Here is a 13,370-nt window from a genome sequence, read left to right on the forward strand (position 1 = left end):
TTTCAACAATTCAGTTTTCAAGGAGACAAGTCTTTTAATTTGTCATGTGAGTTGTTTTTTTTCTTCTTCCCCAGCATAGCATGTGCAAGTGACACTACTTAGTCTTTCACTTGTTTTGTTTGACGTTTAATTTTAGTGATTCCCCCATTGCAAAAATTTCTCTTTTTTTCTCCCTTCAGTTTATATGCATCATCATATGTATTTTCTAAGTTAGACTCAGAGTTCATAACTGTACTTGCCGAGCTTTCAAGAATGATCAGAACTAAAATAGATAGAGAGCTTCCTTAGAAACTGTTAGGATTACTAGCAGTCATGAAAAAAGTTGCAATTTTAGACCACAGCAATTGAAGTTAGATGTACTTCCCAGCTTTTGAACAACATAAATACAGGAAAGGATACTGAAAAGATCTTAAAGCAGAAATTGCTTATGAATGTTGACACAGCTGAACTTGGAAAGACAGGTACTTGTGTGCTTCACATTTATAGTGGAAGTCAGCCCTCTACTTGATAGAAATGAGTATTGGGGCTAGAGCTTTTTAAAACATAATCAGCTTTAATCAGTTACAGGGCTAGCTGCACTTCTCTTTTTTTTTTTCAGTCTGTGAGTGAACTCCTTCATTCATTTGCCATCACATATATCTTCCTAACCTGTAATGAAATTTGCAGCATTCGTAGGCTTGGGACATAAGCTGAGCTACAGTACGGCCTTGTATCCACCATGGTTACCCTGCTGGGCTGACTGCATTCAAAGACCTGAGGTTTTTCCCCTGCTCTGTGTGAGAATTTTTGAACATTGATGAATATATTGACCAAATAGAGTGCTTGAAACAAAAGGGCTGTTTATATGATAATAGCAATAAAATTTTTTAAAATAGTTTTGTGGAGAAATTAAATTATTCATTATTAAATAGTATTAACTGAGGAAAGAGAAATCAGATTGTCAGTCTATTCTCATGCCCACATTGAAATTGTGGGTATGGTGGCTTTCTACTTATGGGGAGACAGTCCTCAAGAAGACTTTTTTGTAAGAGGTTCCTGTGTATTTGAACTATGTATATGAACACATATTTTTGTATGGTGTATGTTCTGAGCATCAACTTCACTGATTTTGACAAAAAAAGAAAGTCATGACTAATATTAGAACCATTTACTTAATCTACTGCACAATATCTGAAGCAAGAGAAAGAGCTCGTATGTGTTATCTCCTTAATGCATTATGATTTCTTTGAATTATCTGTGCAGTGAAAAGACATTTGGAAGGGAATACCCAAGAGATGTCAAGGGCTAACAGCTTCACAGATGACATTGACCTTATATCAGAGGAGTCACCACTGCCAGCTGTATCTGATGTGGCACAGTAAGTAGAATAACAACTTTTTAACTGATAAAATAAATGTTGATTAATGGTGAGAGAGACTTGTAACTGGATAAAAGTATTCTTCGCCTGGCTGCACTTGAAGTGATTGTGAGTTTGAGATCTTATTTAACAGCATATGGACATTTCTACAGAATATTAGTTTACTTTTAAATGCTTGTAAACAGAATGATCTTGTAACTAAATATTGCTAAATTAATGATTATTAGATTTGTAGACCTGCTATATATAATGTATGTATAAATTTTAGCTTCTGAATACTTGTAATGGACTTCAAAGGAGCAGAAAGCATAAGGTTAAAAGTTATAGATATAAAGCTATAAAGGGTAATATGTAAAAACAAAGCCAAAACACCATTACATGTAGTTTTATGCTTCTAAGTCGAGCACGCCAGTTTTCACTTTTATCTCATCTTGTATGTGTGTAATTCTACTTAGTAGGATGCTTTCATTTAAGAGTTGTCTTGATTCTTGAGGAGAAACATGGTATCTCATTATTCAAATTGTGACCTTCATTGGACAAGCATGGAACATGATGTATTAATGGATCATGGTTTTAAACTGACATTTCTCAAGCAAGATACTGACGCTGTATTTACCTGATGTGTATATCTATGCTTTCTACATGGAAATCAGATATACTTAGCGTGATTATTTGCCTTGTCTTTTAGCAGAAGTATAACCAGGTAAGTCTTCACGTGTGCTATACTTGCTTTAGTGTGTGAGCTTTCAAAAACAGAATGGCTTTTGCTTTGCACTTAGTAATGTATTCCTTACACAAGTGTGACTTGGAATTTGTGATGGGGAAATAATTTTTGTTTTCTGGACTTATGTACCAATTAGATTTATTTCTCTCCTCTTCATTCCCCGCACTCCCTACCTGCCTTTGGAGTGAACTGCTTAATTGGAAGTTGTTTTATCTCATTTGGGAATAACATGGATTTGATAACCACTGCAACAAATCTTCATCCTAGATTCACGGTGCAGTCAATGAATTAGACAAAAATTCTTCCAAGACTAGAATTCAGCCAAAGGTGTATATACAGGCAATGAACCTTCTCAGTTTGCAAAGTGAAAACATGGTGTTCACATAACTTTTAAAGGTAGTATGCTATGCTAATTATAGTTTCACATGGAGCACTACTTTGTGAATTCAAACTTTGTCAAGCTGCCAAAAGGCAAAGTTTTCCTTGTCTTCAACAAGCATTATGAGTTACAAAATCAATCTCACAATATAACTTTATTCCAAAGCCAGTAACGGGTCATTTTTTAAGCTTTGTAAGCTGTTATGTTAATTGTTAAACGTGAAATGTCGGGTCTACTGTAATGTGAACAGTAGATTCTTCTGAAATCCTCTTTGCTAGACAGATGATAGAGGGATGTCCTCTAATGACAGGAACCTTTACTTTCAGTTATACCGTCTTCAAGACCACCTTCATTTTGTGGGAAGGCAGGTATTGTCCCAGGAAAATAGAGTCATGCTACTTTGGACAAACACCTCTTGCATCAATCTGCACATGTGCATTAGTCTCACAGTAACTAACGTGGTTGCTCAACAAAACCTATCAGGCTGTTTGGATATACTGGCTAGTGATATACTATTTCAGAATGTATCTTGAGTGAAAGGTCAGGGGTTTGCAGCACTGCCCAGGTTTCAGTGGTGAATACATCCAATATTGGATTTCTGATGTTAGTGATCCTTGAAAACTTAGAGAAGGTCTTGGTAGAGGGTGTAAAGTGTCAATAAAACCAAAACCAAATAGCAAGCTTGAAAATTGAACTCAAGATACCTTTCTATAGAAATATAGCTGCTTTGGATACTTTAGATAGTTGGAATTATATTTGTTACTAGTGATCTGAGCAAAAATGTGGAAAAATGTAACCTCCTGAGATGAGGAACAAAAGCATCATATTCAAGACACAATTCTGTGATTGTCTAAATTTCTTGCTGGATCTCTCCGGGTAAAAATCTCAAGTGGCTGCTGACCTGAGTGGAGTTATGTTGTTGTTACTGGTTCTGAGGTGTCCAAAGTTGAATAAGAATGATGTTGTTAGAGGTTAATCAAATATGACAGATGAAATAAATGTTAATTTCAATGAGCTGATGAGTAGTTCTGTTTTTAATAATGAATGCTTAGACTACTTTATTGCCTGATGTAATTACTCACTCAGTTTTTCAGATTCTCTGTTGAGCAGTCAGCAGATGACTCCATCAGTGCACAGAGAGACTGCAAAATGATGTTTTGTCAATGCTTTGAAACCTAGAAAAAGTCAACAGTTATATCTTACTCATTACAGCATATTTACTTGGTCCTTAGGTCTTCTATATATATATTTGTAATAGTATCTAAATTAAGTTATACATTAGAGAAGTTCTAAATCTGGAGAATGTTACTTCTAGAGCTGGAAAGTTCATTTTTATCACTTTGCTTTTTGTTGCTTACCTTAGCACTCTCTTTATATCACCTGATTTTTTTGGTAGAAGACATAAAATTGATTTGAAGATGGATCCATCATCCAACTTGATTCAACGTAATGTATAGTGCTGCTTCTTGCCCTTTCTTTCTTATTTCCTACTGTATACACGCAGATGTTCTGACAGAAGGATAGAGGATCTGGTATAAAATTAGGTCCTGCTTGTAAGGGTAATACATGGCAAAATCTTGTACCTCTGTAACAGATGGTTTACTAATGAAAGAGGCAAGAGATTATTCCAAATGGCACTGATTAAGCAAGTGGTAGGCTGTGGTTTCTGTTTGTTTGTTTTTTAAGTCTTGTTTCCTATCCATTATTGGCAAGACTATTTTGTCTGTCTGATGCAGCCTTACCACTTGTGTCACAAGGTCTTTGAGGAAAGAGCTGATGCTGCTGAAGTCTGTAAATTGACTAAGCTTGCTAATTCTTGATCAGTGTCCACAAGCAACAAAAATGCAAATAAAACCCCTCAAAGCATGTGTGAATTTGGTAAGTGACAAAAGGAGAAAGGAGGAGAAATACACATCGGAATGAGAGCAGGGACAAACCTTAGTGGATTTCTGATCCCTCTTCCTAGTCTGAACATTTGAGGACAGCCACTCCCAACAGCAGGTTCAAACCAGAAATCACAGCTGAGATGTGCTTTAGCTGTGCTAAGTGACACAGCTTTTGGGGATGGGTATGTGGCTTGACTGACAAACAAGACAACTACAAGTCCTGTAGACGTGTGCTAACGTTATCTTGCAGTATCAAAATCTATGATTGCAGAGGAAGAAACTGTAGTGGTTAAAAAGATGGGCACAAGTGAGCAGCTTGGTGAAGATGAACTGAGCACAGTGTAGGGTAGATGATCTTGGAAGGGAGAGAGCTGCCTGCAGGGAGTGGTTATAGCACTAGGGAAGGCTTGTAAGTTATTGTAGCTCTGATTGAGGGACATGCAGCTCTAAGGCTGCAGCCTGTGGCAATTAAGTGTTCCTTCAGGTGGGAAGGAAACATCCCCAGCATGAAGGGAGACTTGTGAGGTTATAGAGTTATGTGGAAGTTGCTAAGATATTCTATTTTAGATGGCCTAGAGTCCTCTACTTGTTTCTTTGGCTACTCCTTCTCTTTTTTTTTAGTATGCTCCCGTCTTTACAAAGGAGTCACATTTGTTGGCCTTGATTTCACATTGCAAACCACAATAAGCTGGAGGAGGCAGGGGTTATTAGGTTGTACACCCTACTGCTAACTGCACTTGTCACACGCGATAGATCTGGTGCCTATTGATCATCCAAGGGGGAAAAGAAATTCTGGAGAGGAAGGAGCAAAGGTTCTGCTGCATTCAGAACACTGAGCATCTTCTGGGAGGGGGTAGAGCATTTGCTATATGTGATTTGCTTTTTTGTTCCCATGCTGAACTGTGCAAAGGGTGTTTGTCTCTTTTTGGGTTTTTCCTGGCTGCACTGGAGCTTTGCAAGAGTAAAGGAGAACCCTGAACACAACTTTAAGACTTATTTTTTTTTTATCTCAAGCTGGTCCTATTGCTATGTAGATTGTGATGACAACAACACTTGGCTATGAAAATATTTTCTGTTGTACACACCAGAGTTAAACTTCCAGCAGGAAAGAGAGAATTTGGCCAATGGTCTGTATTGAAAGATTACACCAACCTGGTTCCAGATAGCACAGTTTCAGGAAAAATATACATAGCACCAGCTTTAGAAGCAGACATCCTGTTTTTGTTTTTCAGAGTTCTGTGGTTTAAAGCTGTGGTGTTTAAAGCTCTTTACACTGTAAGGAAAAGCAAAAGTTAGAAATTCCGTATGTCAGCATGGTTAAGCAACTGTGGTTGAGTACGCATTTTGTAGCTCACAAAGGTCATGTAAAGGTAAATGTCAGTCTCTTAGCAGAAAGCAGCATAAAGCTGCAGTTCAGCAGTCATCACATCAGCTCTCCTGGGAGGAAACCTTTAGAAGGTGAGATCCACATGCAGTGACCATTGTCAATGGTAATTGCCGTCAGCTGAACAGCTGTAGTAATAACTCTTCAGCTACACCTGTTCCCCATGAGAAAGTGGGGTCTTAATTACTTTTCATGGGTTGAGAGTGAGACCAACAGTTGCTTTTCTTTCTTCGGGCCCTGTCCACAGTGGAGTCAAATCATGTTAAGGAACTATGTGTTTAATATAGTTCTAGCTAACATGGTTCTCTGATTCTGTATGCAAAAGTTTAGAAACCATTTATTTATTTCTGCTACATTTCTACATATTGATCTATGTGTAATGTGGCTGTGAAAATGTGTCGCTATTTCAGTTAGAGGTCTTCAAATGGTGTAATAGAAGCATAGAGATCTGAAGGTGAAAGCAACGAGGTATCCACAATTCCTGCCTCCAATTTTTTTATTTCAAGCTCATAGCATGAACAACAGTTTTTAGATTCTATAGGGGAGATCTTATCTGCAAAATGATTACTGGAATAACCCAGCATTACTAAGTGGTTATTGCACAATCAAAGGAAGTGGAAATATCTGCTAAAAAAAAAAAAAAAAAAGAACCCTGAGGAGGGGTGAAAAGGTAGATCTGAGGTAAGGCAATGGCTGCAAAACCTCAAGGTCTACAACGTGGCACTTCCTTCTAACAGAGAAAACCGAGGCTCTGAGACTAAGGATGACTGAATGCCTTGCCCTGTGTCAGCACTGGTGAATCCTGATACAGAAGGAGTATCACAAATTAATCTTCAGTGAGGAACAGAAACTTCTGAACAGATTGAGGCTTAATGAGGCAAAGAATTTATTCTTGTCTACTGTGTTTATGCTCACTCCAGGCTGCCTGGAAGAACAGAGCACCAAAGCTGATCTTCACTTCAGCAAAACTGGGATCTACAGAGATTGGAGGGGGACACAGAACTGCTGTTCACTGGACTGGAGAGTTCTACTGTTGTTAGTAATCAATGCATCTATAGTCAAAGGCCTCATTAAAGTCAAAGACTTCATTAGTCTTGGCATCTAGCGTTCCTCCTTAAAAACATGTTTAGGAACAATGCTGGGTTTTCTTTTTTTCCTGGTGGAAGTAGTTTATCGTAGGATTGGTAGATATGAATTATGACTGGTTTCCTCCATTGCCCACTAACACTAATATTTCTTATGACACAAGTGAGTAGGAGAAACTTATGCCAAGTAGAACTTATACTATGTCTTTAAGCTTACAATAGAGGTGCTCAAATAGATGTGCTCCTTTTTAAGTTGTTGGTCAGTACTTGAGAAAAGGAATATTAAATCCATCTTTCAGATTTGTTTCAACCTTTTAGTTGGTCCCTCCATATGCAGATGTCAATGATAGTTTTTATCAAGGACTTAAGAATATTTTTGTGTCTATCTTCTTTGGTTCTGCTCAAAAATCCAACAATGCACAACTTTTGATACAAGGCGTACGTTCAGTCTTTCTGTGGGTTTGGTCCATCTGTGCAAACACTATTTATCTTTGTGTTTTCATCATAACTTCCTCTTATAACTTATTGCTTTTAGTCTTATCAAAGAAACAGCTCACCTTATCACCAGCAAATCTATCATACTGAATATCATTAGATCTAGTAATTAGATAGTAATCTTGTGTTGAATAATTTGATCTACTGAAAACTCACTAATAACTTTTTTTATTACTAATATAGGGACAGCTAGGGTCCTTATTCGTCAGCTGGGTCCATTATATCACCTGTTGTCCTTTTGCACACGTTTATGGATTATTCTAAAATATGGTTGTTAATTTTTGAAAACATGATCAGATGTTTGATGTAACCCATGATATTGTCCATACTGTTACTGTGCTAATATAGGTATCAGAGAAAGCTGTGAAGCAATACTGTCCATCAACCAGCTAGTGAAGGGAATGGTATTCGGAGAGGTAACATCACCTCAGAGGAGTAGGTTGGCCAAATGGCAGCAGCAAGGTTGGTTGGAGTACAGAATATTCCTGAAGATGTTGCAGTTTGCCTACCATCACCACTTTTACATTTCCTTCATATTTTTGAAACAAACATAAAGTGAGAGGGAGAAATGAAAAGCTAGTAAGTGGGCAACCTATAGTAACCTCAAGGGAGGGCATTTAGAGATATTTTGTTTCCAGCTTTCTGATTGTGTTGTTGTCTCTTGATGCTTATTAATGTTTCCACTCAGATACATCTAATATAGGTAGTAATGATGGAACTAGTTCTGTCCACTGTACTCAAGAGTATTATTAATTGCTTCAAAGACAAATTTAGATGGGGGCTTGAGCTGAAAAAGTTAAAGCAGTGAAAATTTAACATACAATAGTAATTTCTAATCTGGTTGTATGCTTTTTACCATTATAAGACCAAGTGTTAAGTTACACTTTTTAGTACCATCTATTTTTGTATTGTCATGTCTAATTTCAAACTCCTTAAAAAGACTACTTCAGGATTTATTTCAGCACCTAAAGTATTTCTGTTACCATGTAATAGGAGAGCAAGTCTGGGATTAGGATAAATTGGCACCATTATGTAGTAACATTTCCAAATAATTTGACACTGCTTCTGAGGTGGTTTTGAATGTATTTTTTGGTTTTTATTCTGAAGAGTAACTTTTCAGAGAACTTGTTGCTCTTTTAAGTGAGGATTTTTGGCCAGTGGAGGGCACTGCACTATAACACAATGAGAGACAGAAACTCCTCTTTCAGTTTTTGAAACCTGACTTGTCATTTCAACAAACTTTCTTATAAACTTAATTTATAAGCATCTGAATTTTCCCAGTGTTAAACTGGCAAGCTGCCACACTAAGGAAAAAATGCTACATGTACTTGAACATCAGTTTAATGAGAAACTTAACCAACCCCCAAAGGCTAAACTTGGTATTGTGGTTATACTTTCATTTGTAGATAACAGACTATTGTAACAGCTCACTGAAGGCTGTCAAAGTATAACTAAGTGCATATATCATGTAAGCCTCTATTCAACAAATGGTTCAGATCTGATGGAAAAGTCTGAAATAAAAGGTTATTTTGGAAACAAGCTTCTACAAAAACATGACACTTTGTGTAATTTGTCTTAGTGAGTTTCCTACTAATTTCCCAAAATTTTAGAGAGTTTTTCATGAAGGGGGTGAGATGACTCTGGGATATATGGCTGCAAATATTTGTCTTGTATGAGAAATAGTTTACAAATACTGTCTCTAGTTTCAGATCAAACACACATTTGTGGCTTTGTTTTACTCAGAAATTACTATTTATCTCAGTAGCAAGTCAGAGAATGAAAATAAGGCAGCTCTTTCATTTCTTATTGCAAAGAGCTAGAACAGATTCACAGTCTTTAATATTGTCATGTTTTGTATGAGGAAGAAACTAATAAAGAGAGGAATAATTTTATAAAGGCTTTGTTTGGGCTTTATATAATAATTTGTTGAGGTTTTCCATTAAAGACTCATATTACACCTCATAAATTGTGCCCATGGAGCTCCACGACACTTGACAGCGTTGATAACTGTATTTATATTTGTCTGTGCAGAACGTTTGAAAGCTATAACATTAAAGGATGTTCTTTGAGGCAGATGACAGTATAGCCCTTCTCCATCAGATCATTTTGGTCTCTCATTACATAGAGAGAGCATGCACGTCTTTTATTTTGGCAGCATCCAACAGAAAAAATACTTTAGAAGTTGCCAGTACCAGTTGTCTTTCCTTTTTCATTCCACCATTACTTCCTTGGGCTCCTCCTGTGACAGACAGTGGGGCAGCTTGCCTGTCAAAATGAATCCAAAGCCCACTTCTGCTGATGGGGAGCATGTGAGCAATTATGGGGAGATAGTGGAGAAAACCTTGAAGGCGTGAAAACCCTGTTTGTTTTCCTATGAGTTCAAGTTGTGGCAGCGGAGGGAAGAACTGAGATGAAAAACCTAACATTCTCTCTAGGGCATGGTGTATAAAGTTTACCTTAATATCTGAGTGTTGTACTGCTGTCCTTCTGAGCATTCTGTTGACAGCACATCCTTGCAAGCCAGAATCCTTTCAGTTGAAAGAGTGACTTTTCATCTCCATAGCCTACTTTCTTAAGAATTAATGTTGGCTGTCTAACATGTTCCTCCTGCAGACGTTATTTCTGGGGCAGTATCAAGCAGAGAAAAATGCAGAAACTGGAAGTTAAGGGAGCTCAGTATTGTTAATAGATAGTTTGCAGCAAACGGTTTAGAGGAAGAAAAGAAGGATAGGAAAGAAAATTTTATTACAGGCATAGGGAACAGTTGTGTAGTTAGAGGATGCTATTTATGGGTGATTGCTTTTGTATTTCATAATTAACACTATTATGAATGAGTATTTAAAACTTTCAAAATAACCTGTAAAATAATATATCAATCAGATTAAAATGGCATAAGTTGCTTATGATGTTTCATAGTGGACTTTGAACAACAACAACAAAATAAGGAAGTTTCCAGTTTATTTCTACCCAGAAAGCAGGTAGACTGTCTACTTACCCCAAGATACAAGAATTAGAACCTTTTTGTGTGTTTTTAAGTATTAATTTGTTATTTACTAAAGGATGTTGAAGTCTTGATTTATTTGCTAATCTCTCTACAATCTTATTCTAGAATTACTAGTAAAGTGCTTTATTGAAATAGAAGTAATCGTTCATTTCATTCAGGTGGCTTCTATAGATGTTGGTATACTACAGTGTAGTACACAATGGAGCACCATCTGCCTGCTTTCAATGCATTTAACTACATTGGTGTTCCGATGGCATATCTGAATTATTGAAGCTACTTCTGTTATGTGGGATGGAGTTAAAACTATAGATCATTTATGACAGCTCCAAAAACACCTCTCTTATAAATGTTTGAGTTTTATGTCTTTCAAAATGCATTATTGATTTATTAAAATATATTTCAAATAAAAATCTTACAAGGAAGAATAAGCTCTTTAGTAAAAAAACACTGTAAGCATCTTCATTTCAGTATGCATTTAAAAACAACACTCATTTCATTCCTTAGGTGACCACTATGAGACTGCTGGTCATTCATCTGCAGTAAAAGTACAGTGTGGATTTATCTCCTCCACGTTTCGTTTTTTGCACTATAAAGTCAAATTTAGATATTTTGCAATGAACAGCTATGTTCATCTAATAAAACTATCTCATTGTGTGCAAGAGTGTTCGCAACAACAAAAATTAGTACTGAGAGACTATTTTCTGTCTGCTTATGGCTATTTTCTTGGATAACCTGACTCATTTTGAAGGAATGTATTCTAGGCCTGATATTTCACTCATTTCTAAATTCATATAATACTTTGTTTTTATGTAGATAACATTTTGTGCAAAGCTTCAAATCAATAACCAAATGCTCGTTGCTGAATCAGCACGTAATTTAGGTTATCTACTAGTTACCTCTCTTTGTCTGCCTGGGAGATAATAGACATTGTTGCAGCCTGTGTTCTGCATTGCAACTAACGTACATCTGTGTTTGACCCTCTAAATAGGGCTGATATGCATAGAAGTTGATAGATAAAACTGTTGTTTTGGTCATTTGACTACTGTGTTAACCTCAGTGCTTGGAAACTTACATTTCCTTAAAGTAACTTATTAAAATATAGTGACAGAAATTCTTTAAAACCTGATGGCTCCTCTTGGATTTTTTAGCTCTGACACTTTCACAGGTGCACAAGTAAAATATTCCTTTTGTAGGCAAAACTTGATTAAATCCAAATGGGACAATGAAAGTTACTTTTCAGGTTGGATACACTGAAATAGATGCCAGACAAATATCAGTGCCAGTTGCTTGTCTGCTTCTTTTTTAGTGCACTGTAATGTAGAGAAACAATTATACTCTCTCTTTTACTTCAGATTAAACCCCCTATCTCCAGGGCTGTTTTTCCCCATCACCCAACAATGCTTTTAGATGTTATCACTATGTTCTCCAAAAACTTTGCCCTAATTGCTTAGCTGTTTGTTTGTATTGCTAAGACAATTTATCTCTGGTCTCTGGGTCAAAATGAATGTATCAGACCATTACAGTACGGAAAGCTTAGTATGTGAGCACTGAAGCTTACAGTCATTGCACGCTATATTGAGTCCTGTTCCTCTCATTTCACATGGCTGTTTTGCTTCTAGCATGCTGTAATGGCATTTTTCATAAGTTACTGATATTTATCTCTTCTGGTTTACGTTAGTTAGACTGCCTACACCCAAGGACTAGCAAGAATAGATAATCTTGATGGCCTTTTTATTTAGTCAGCTGTCTACAATGTATGTGGTACTCATTAGTATTAAAATATGTTTGAAAACAAAACTCAAAGGGCTAATAAAACTGTTCTTACGCTGATTTCTCTTACTTCAGCATTAGCTGAAGGGTCCCCTCCAATGGATTCTATGACTTGTTCCTGTAGTAATGCAAATCCAATAATACAACATAATTGGTATTTGTTTTCTTGAACACAAGTTTGCTAGAGGTTTCTACATGTTCCTGTGCTTACTTAGCCATTTAAAACAAACAAACAACTATTTCTAAGCTGAAATGTGTGGAACTTGCAGCATTCACCAGGCATTTCAGAGAAACAAAGCATGTATTTAGTTCTTTGCTTACTCTTTCTAGGCTGTGGTTGCAGTGAATTTTGGACATAATTGTCTCAGAATTTCATTATTTGTGGAAGTTCACACGCTTTCTCATATTGAAAAATAACTAAGTTGTTTTATTTGTTTTTAATGTAGGAACTATTTCAATTTGACTTATATGCATAATCTTTTCTATCAGATTTGTGAAAGACTTCTGTTAATCTCATGCTATTCACTAGCCAAGCTCTTCTGTGATTTTAATTTAGAAAATGAGCCAGTTAGTGTTAAGTTTAAATAAGCACTGGGCAAGGAGAACTTGCTAGCCAAGGAGCTCCTATGGTACCTTGAGGGTTTTGACTGCAAGCCCTTTGTTTGGCCCTTCTTGCAGGAAAACCCAGGGTCAACTCTTAATAAAATAAGGTACAATGTATTAAGCCTAGTTATCCCTGGTGCTTCTACATAGCACTGCTGCTGCCAGGGGGAATTGCCTTGTGACATGAATGTTGTCTCAACAGCAGGGATGGGCTGAGCCTGTGCCCTCTTCTCCCTCTTTCCCCCAGCAATGCTGGGGGCATAGTAATCATGGCTGTTCTTGAGGATGGGGGATTGGTTAGGTGCAGTGTTAGGGGGTGTGAGCAGGTTCTGTCAATTGTGGTAGAGAGGTGTACAACAGGAGATGGGGAGCTCATGCCTGAAAAGAGAGGTAGATGCAGGGAAAACAGCAGCAGTCTGGATGAAGAGTAAAGGGACCCTCACTCTTACCCAGAGCTCCCTTGCACATTTTGCTGACCACTTCAGAGTTCGCTCTGACTCAGCTCCCTCTGTAATCCATAACCATCTCAACATCTCATTAATCTGTCCAGCTTCTCCTCTTCTTTGTGTGCTGGAAGTAGTGTGTGTGCATGTGTCTGGTGAAAGCCCTGGACAGCAATATTTGATTTTGGTTGCTTTACTGAGAAGTCATCTTGATTGAGCTTTCAAATCTATTTAAATTAT

At 37.1% G+C, this 13,370-nt stretch overlaps 1 protein-coding gene across 1 annotated transcript in view; it reads left to right on the forward strand.

The window, feature by feature from the left end:
* Window positions 1-13,370, forward strand: part of LOC309439343 (potassium voltage-gated channel subfamily KQT member 1-like) — a gene marked incomplete at its 5' end in the record, with an annotated part of 488,884 nt that overhangs the window by 92,717 nt on the left and 382,797 nt on the right. The window contains one exon of the mRNA XM_082051807.1: window positions 1,243-1,357. Within this exon, the coding sequence (XP_081907933.1) occupies window positions 1,243-1,357 (115 nt within the window). The remainder of the gene's footprint in view (window positions 1-1,242; window positions 1,358-13,370) is intronic.

Source organism: Streptopelia decaocto, assembly GCF_964273445.1.
Source record: "Streptopelia decaocto genome assembly, chromosome: 1".
Lineage (NCBI taxonomy): Eukaryota > Metazoa > Chordata > Aves > Columbiformes > Columbidae > Streptopelia > Streptopelia decaocto.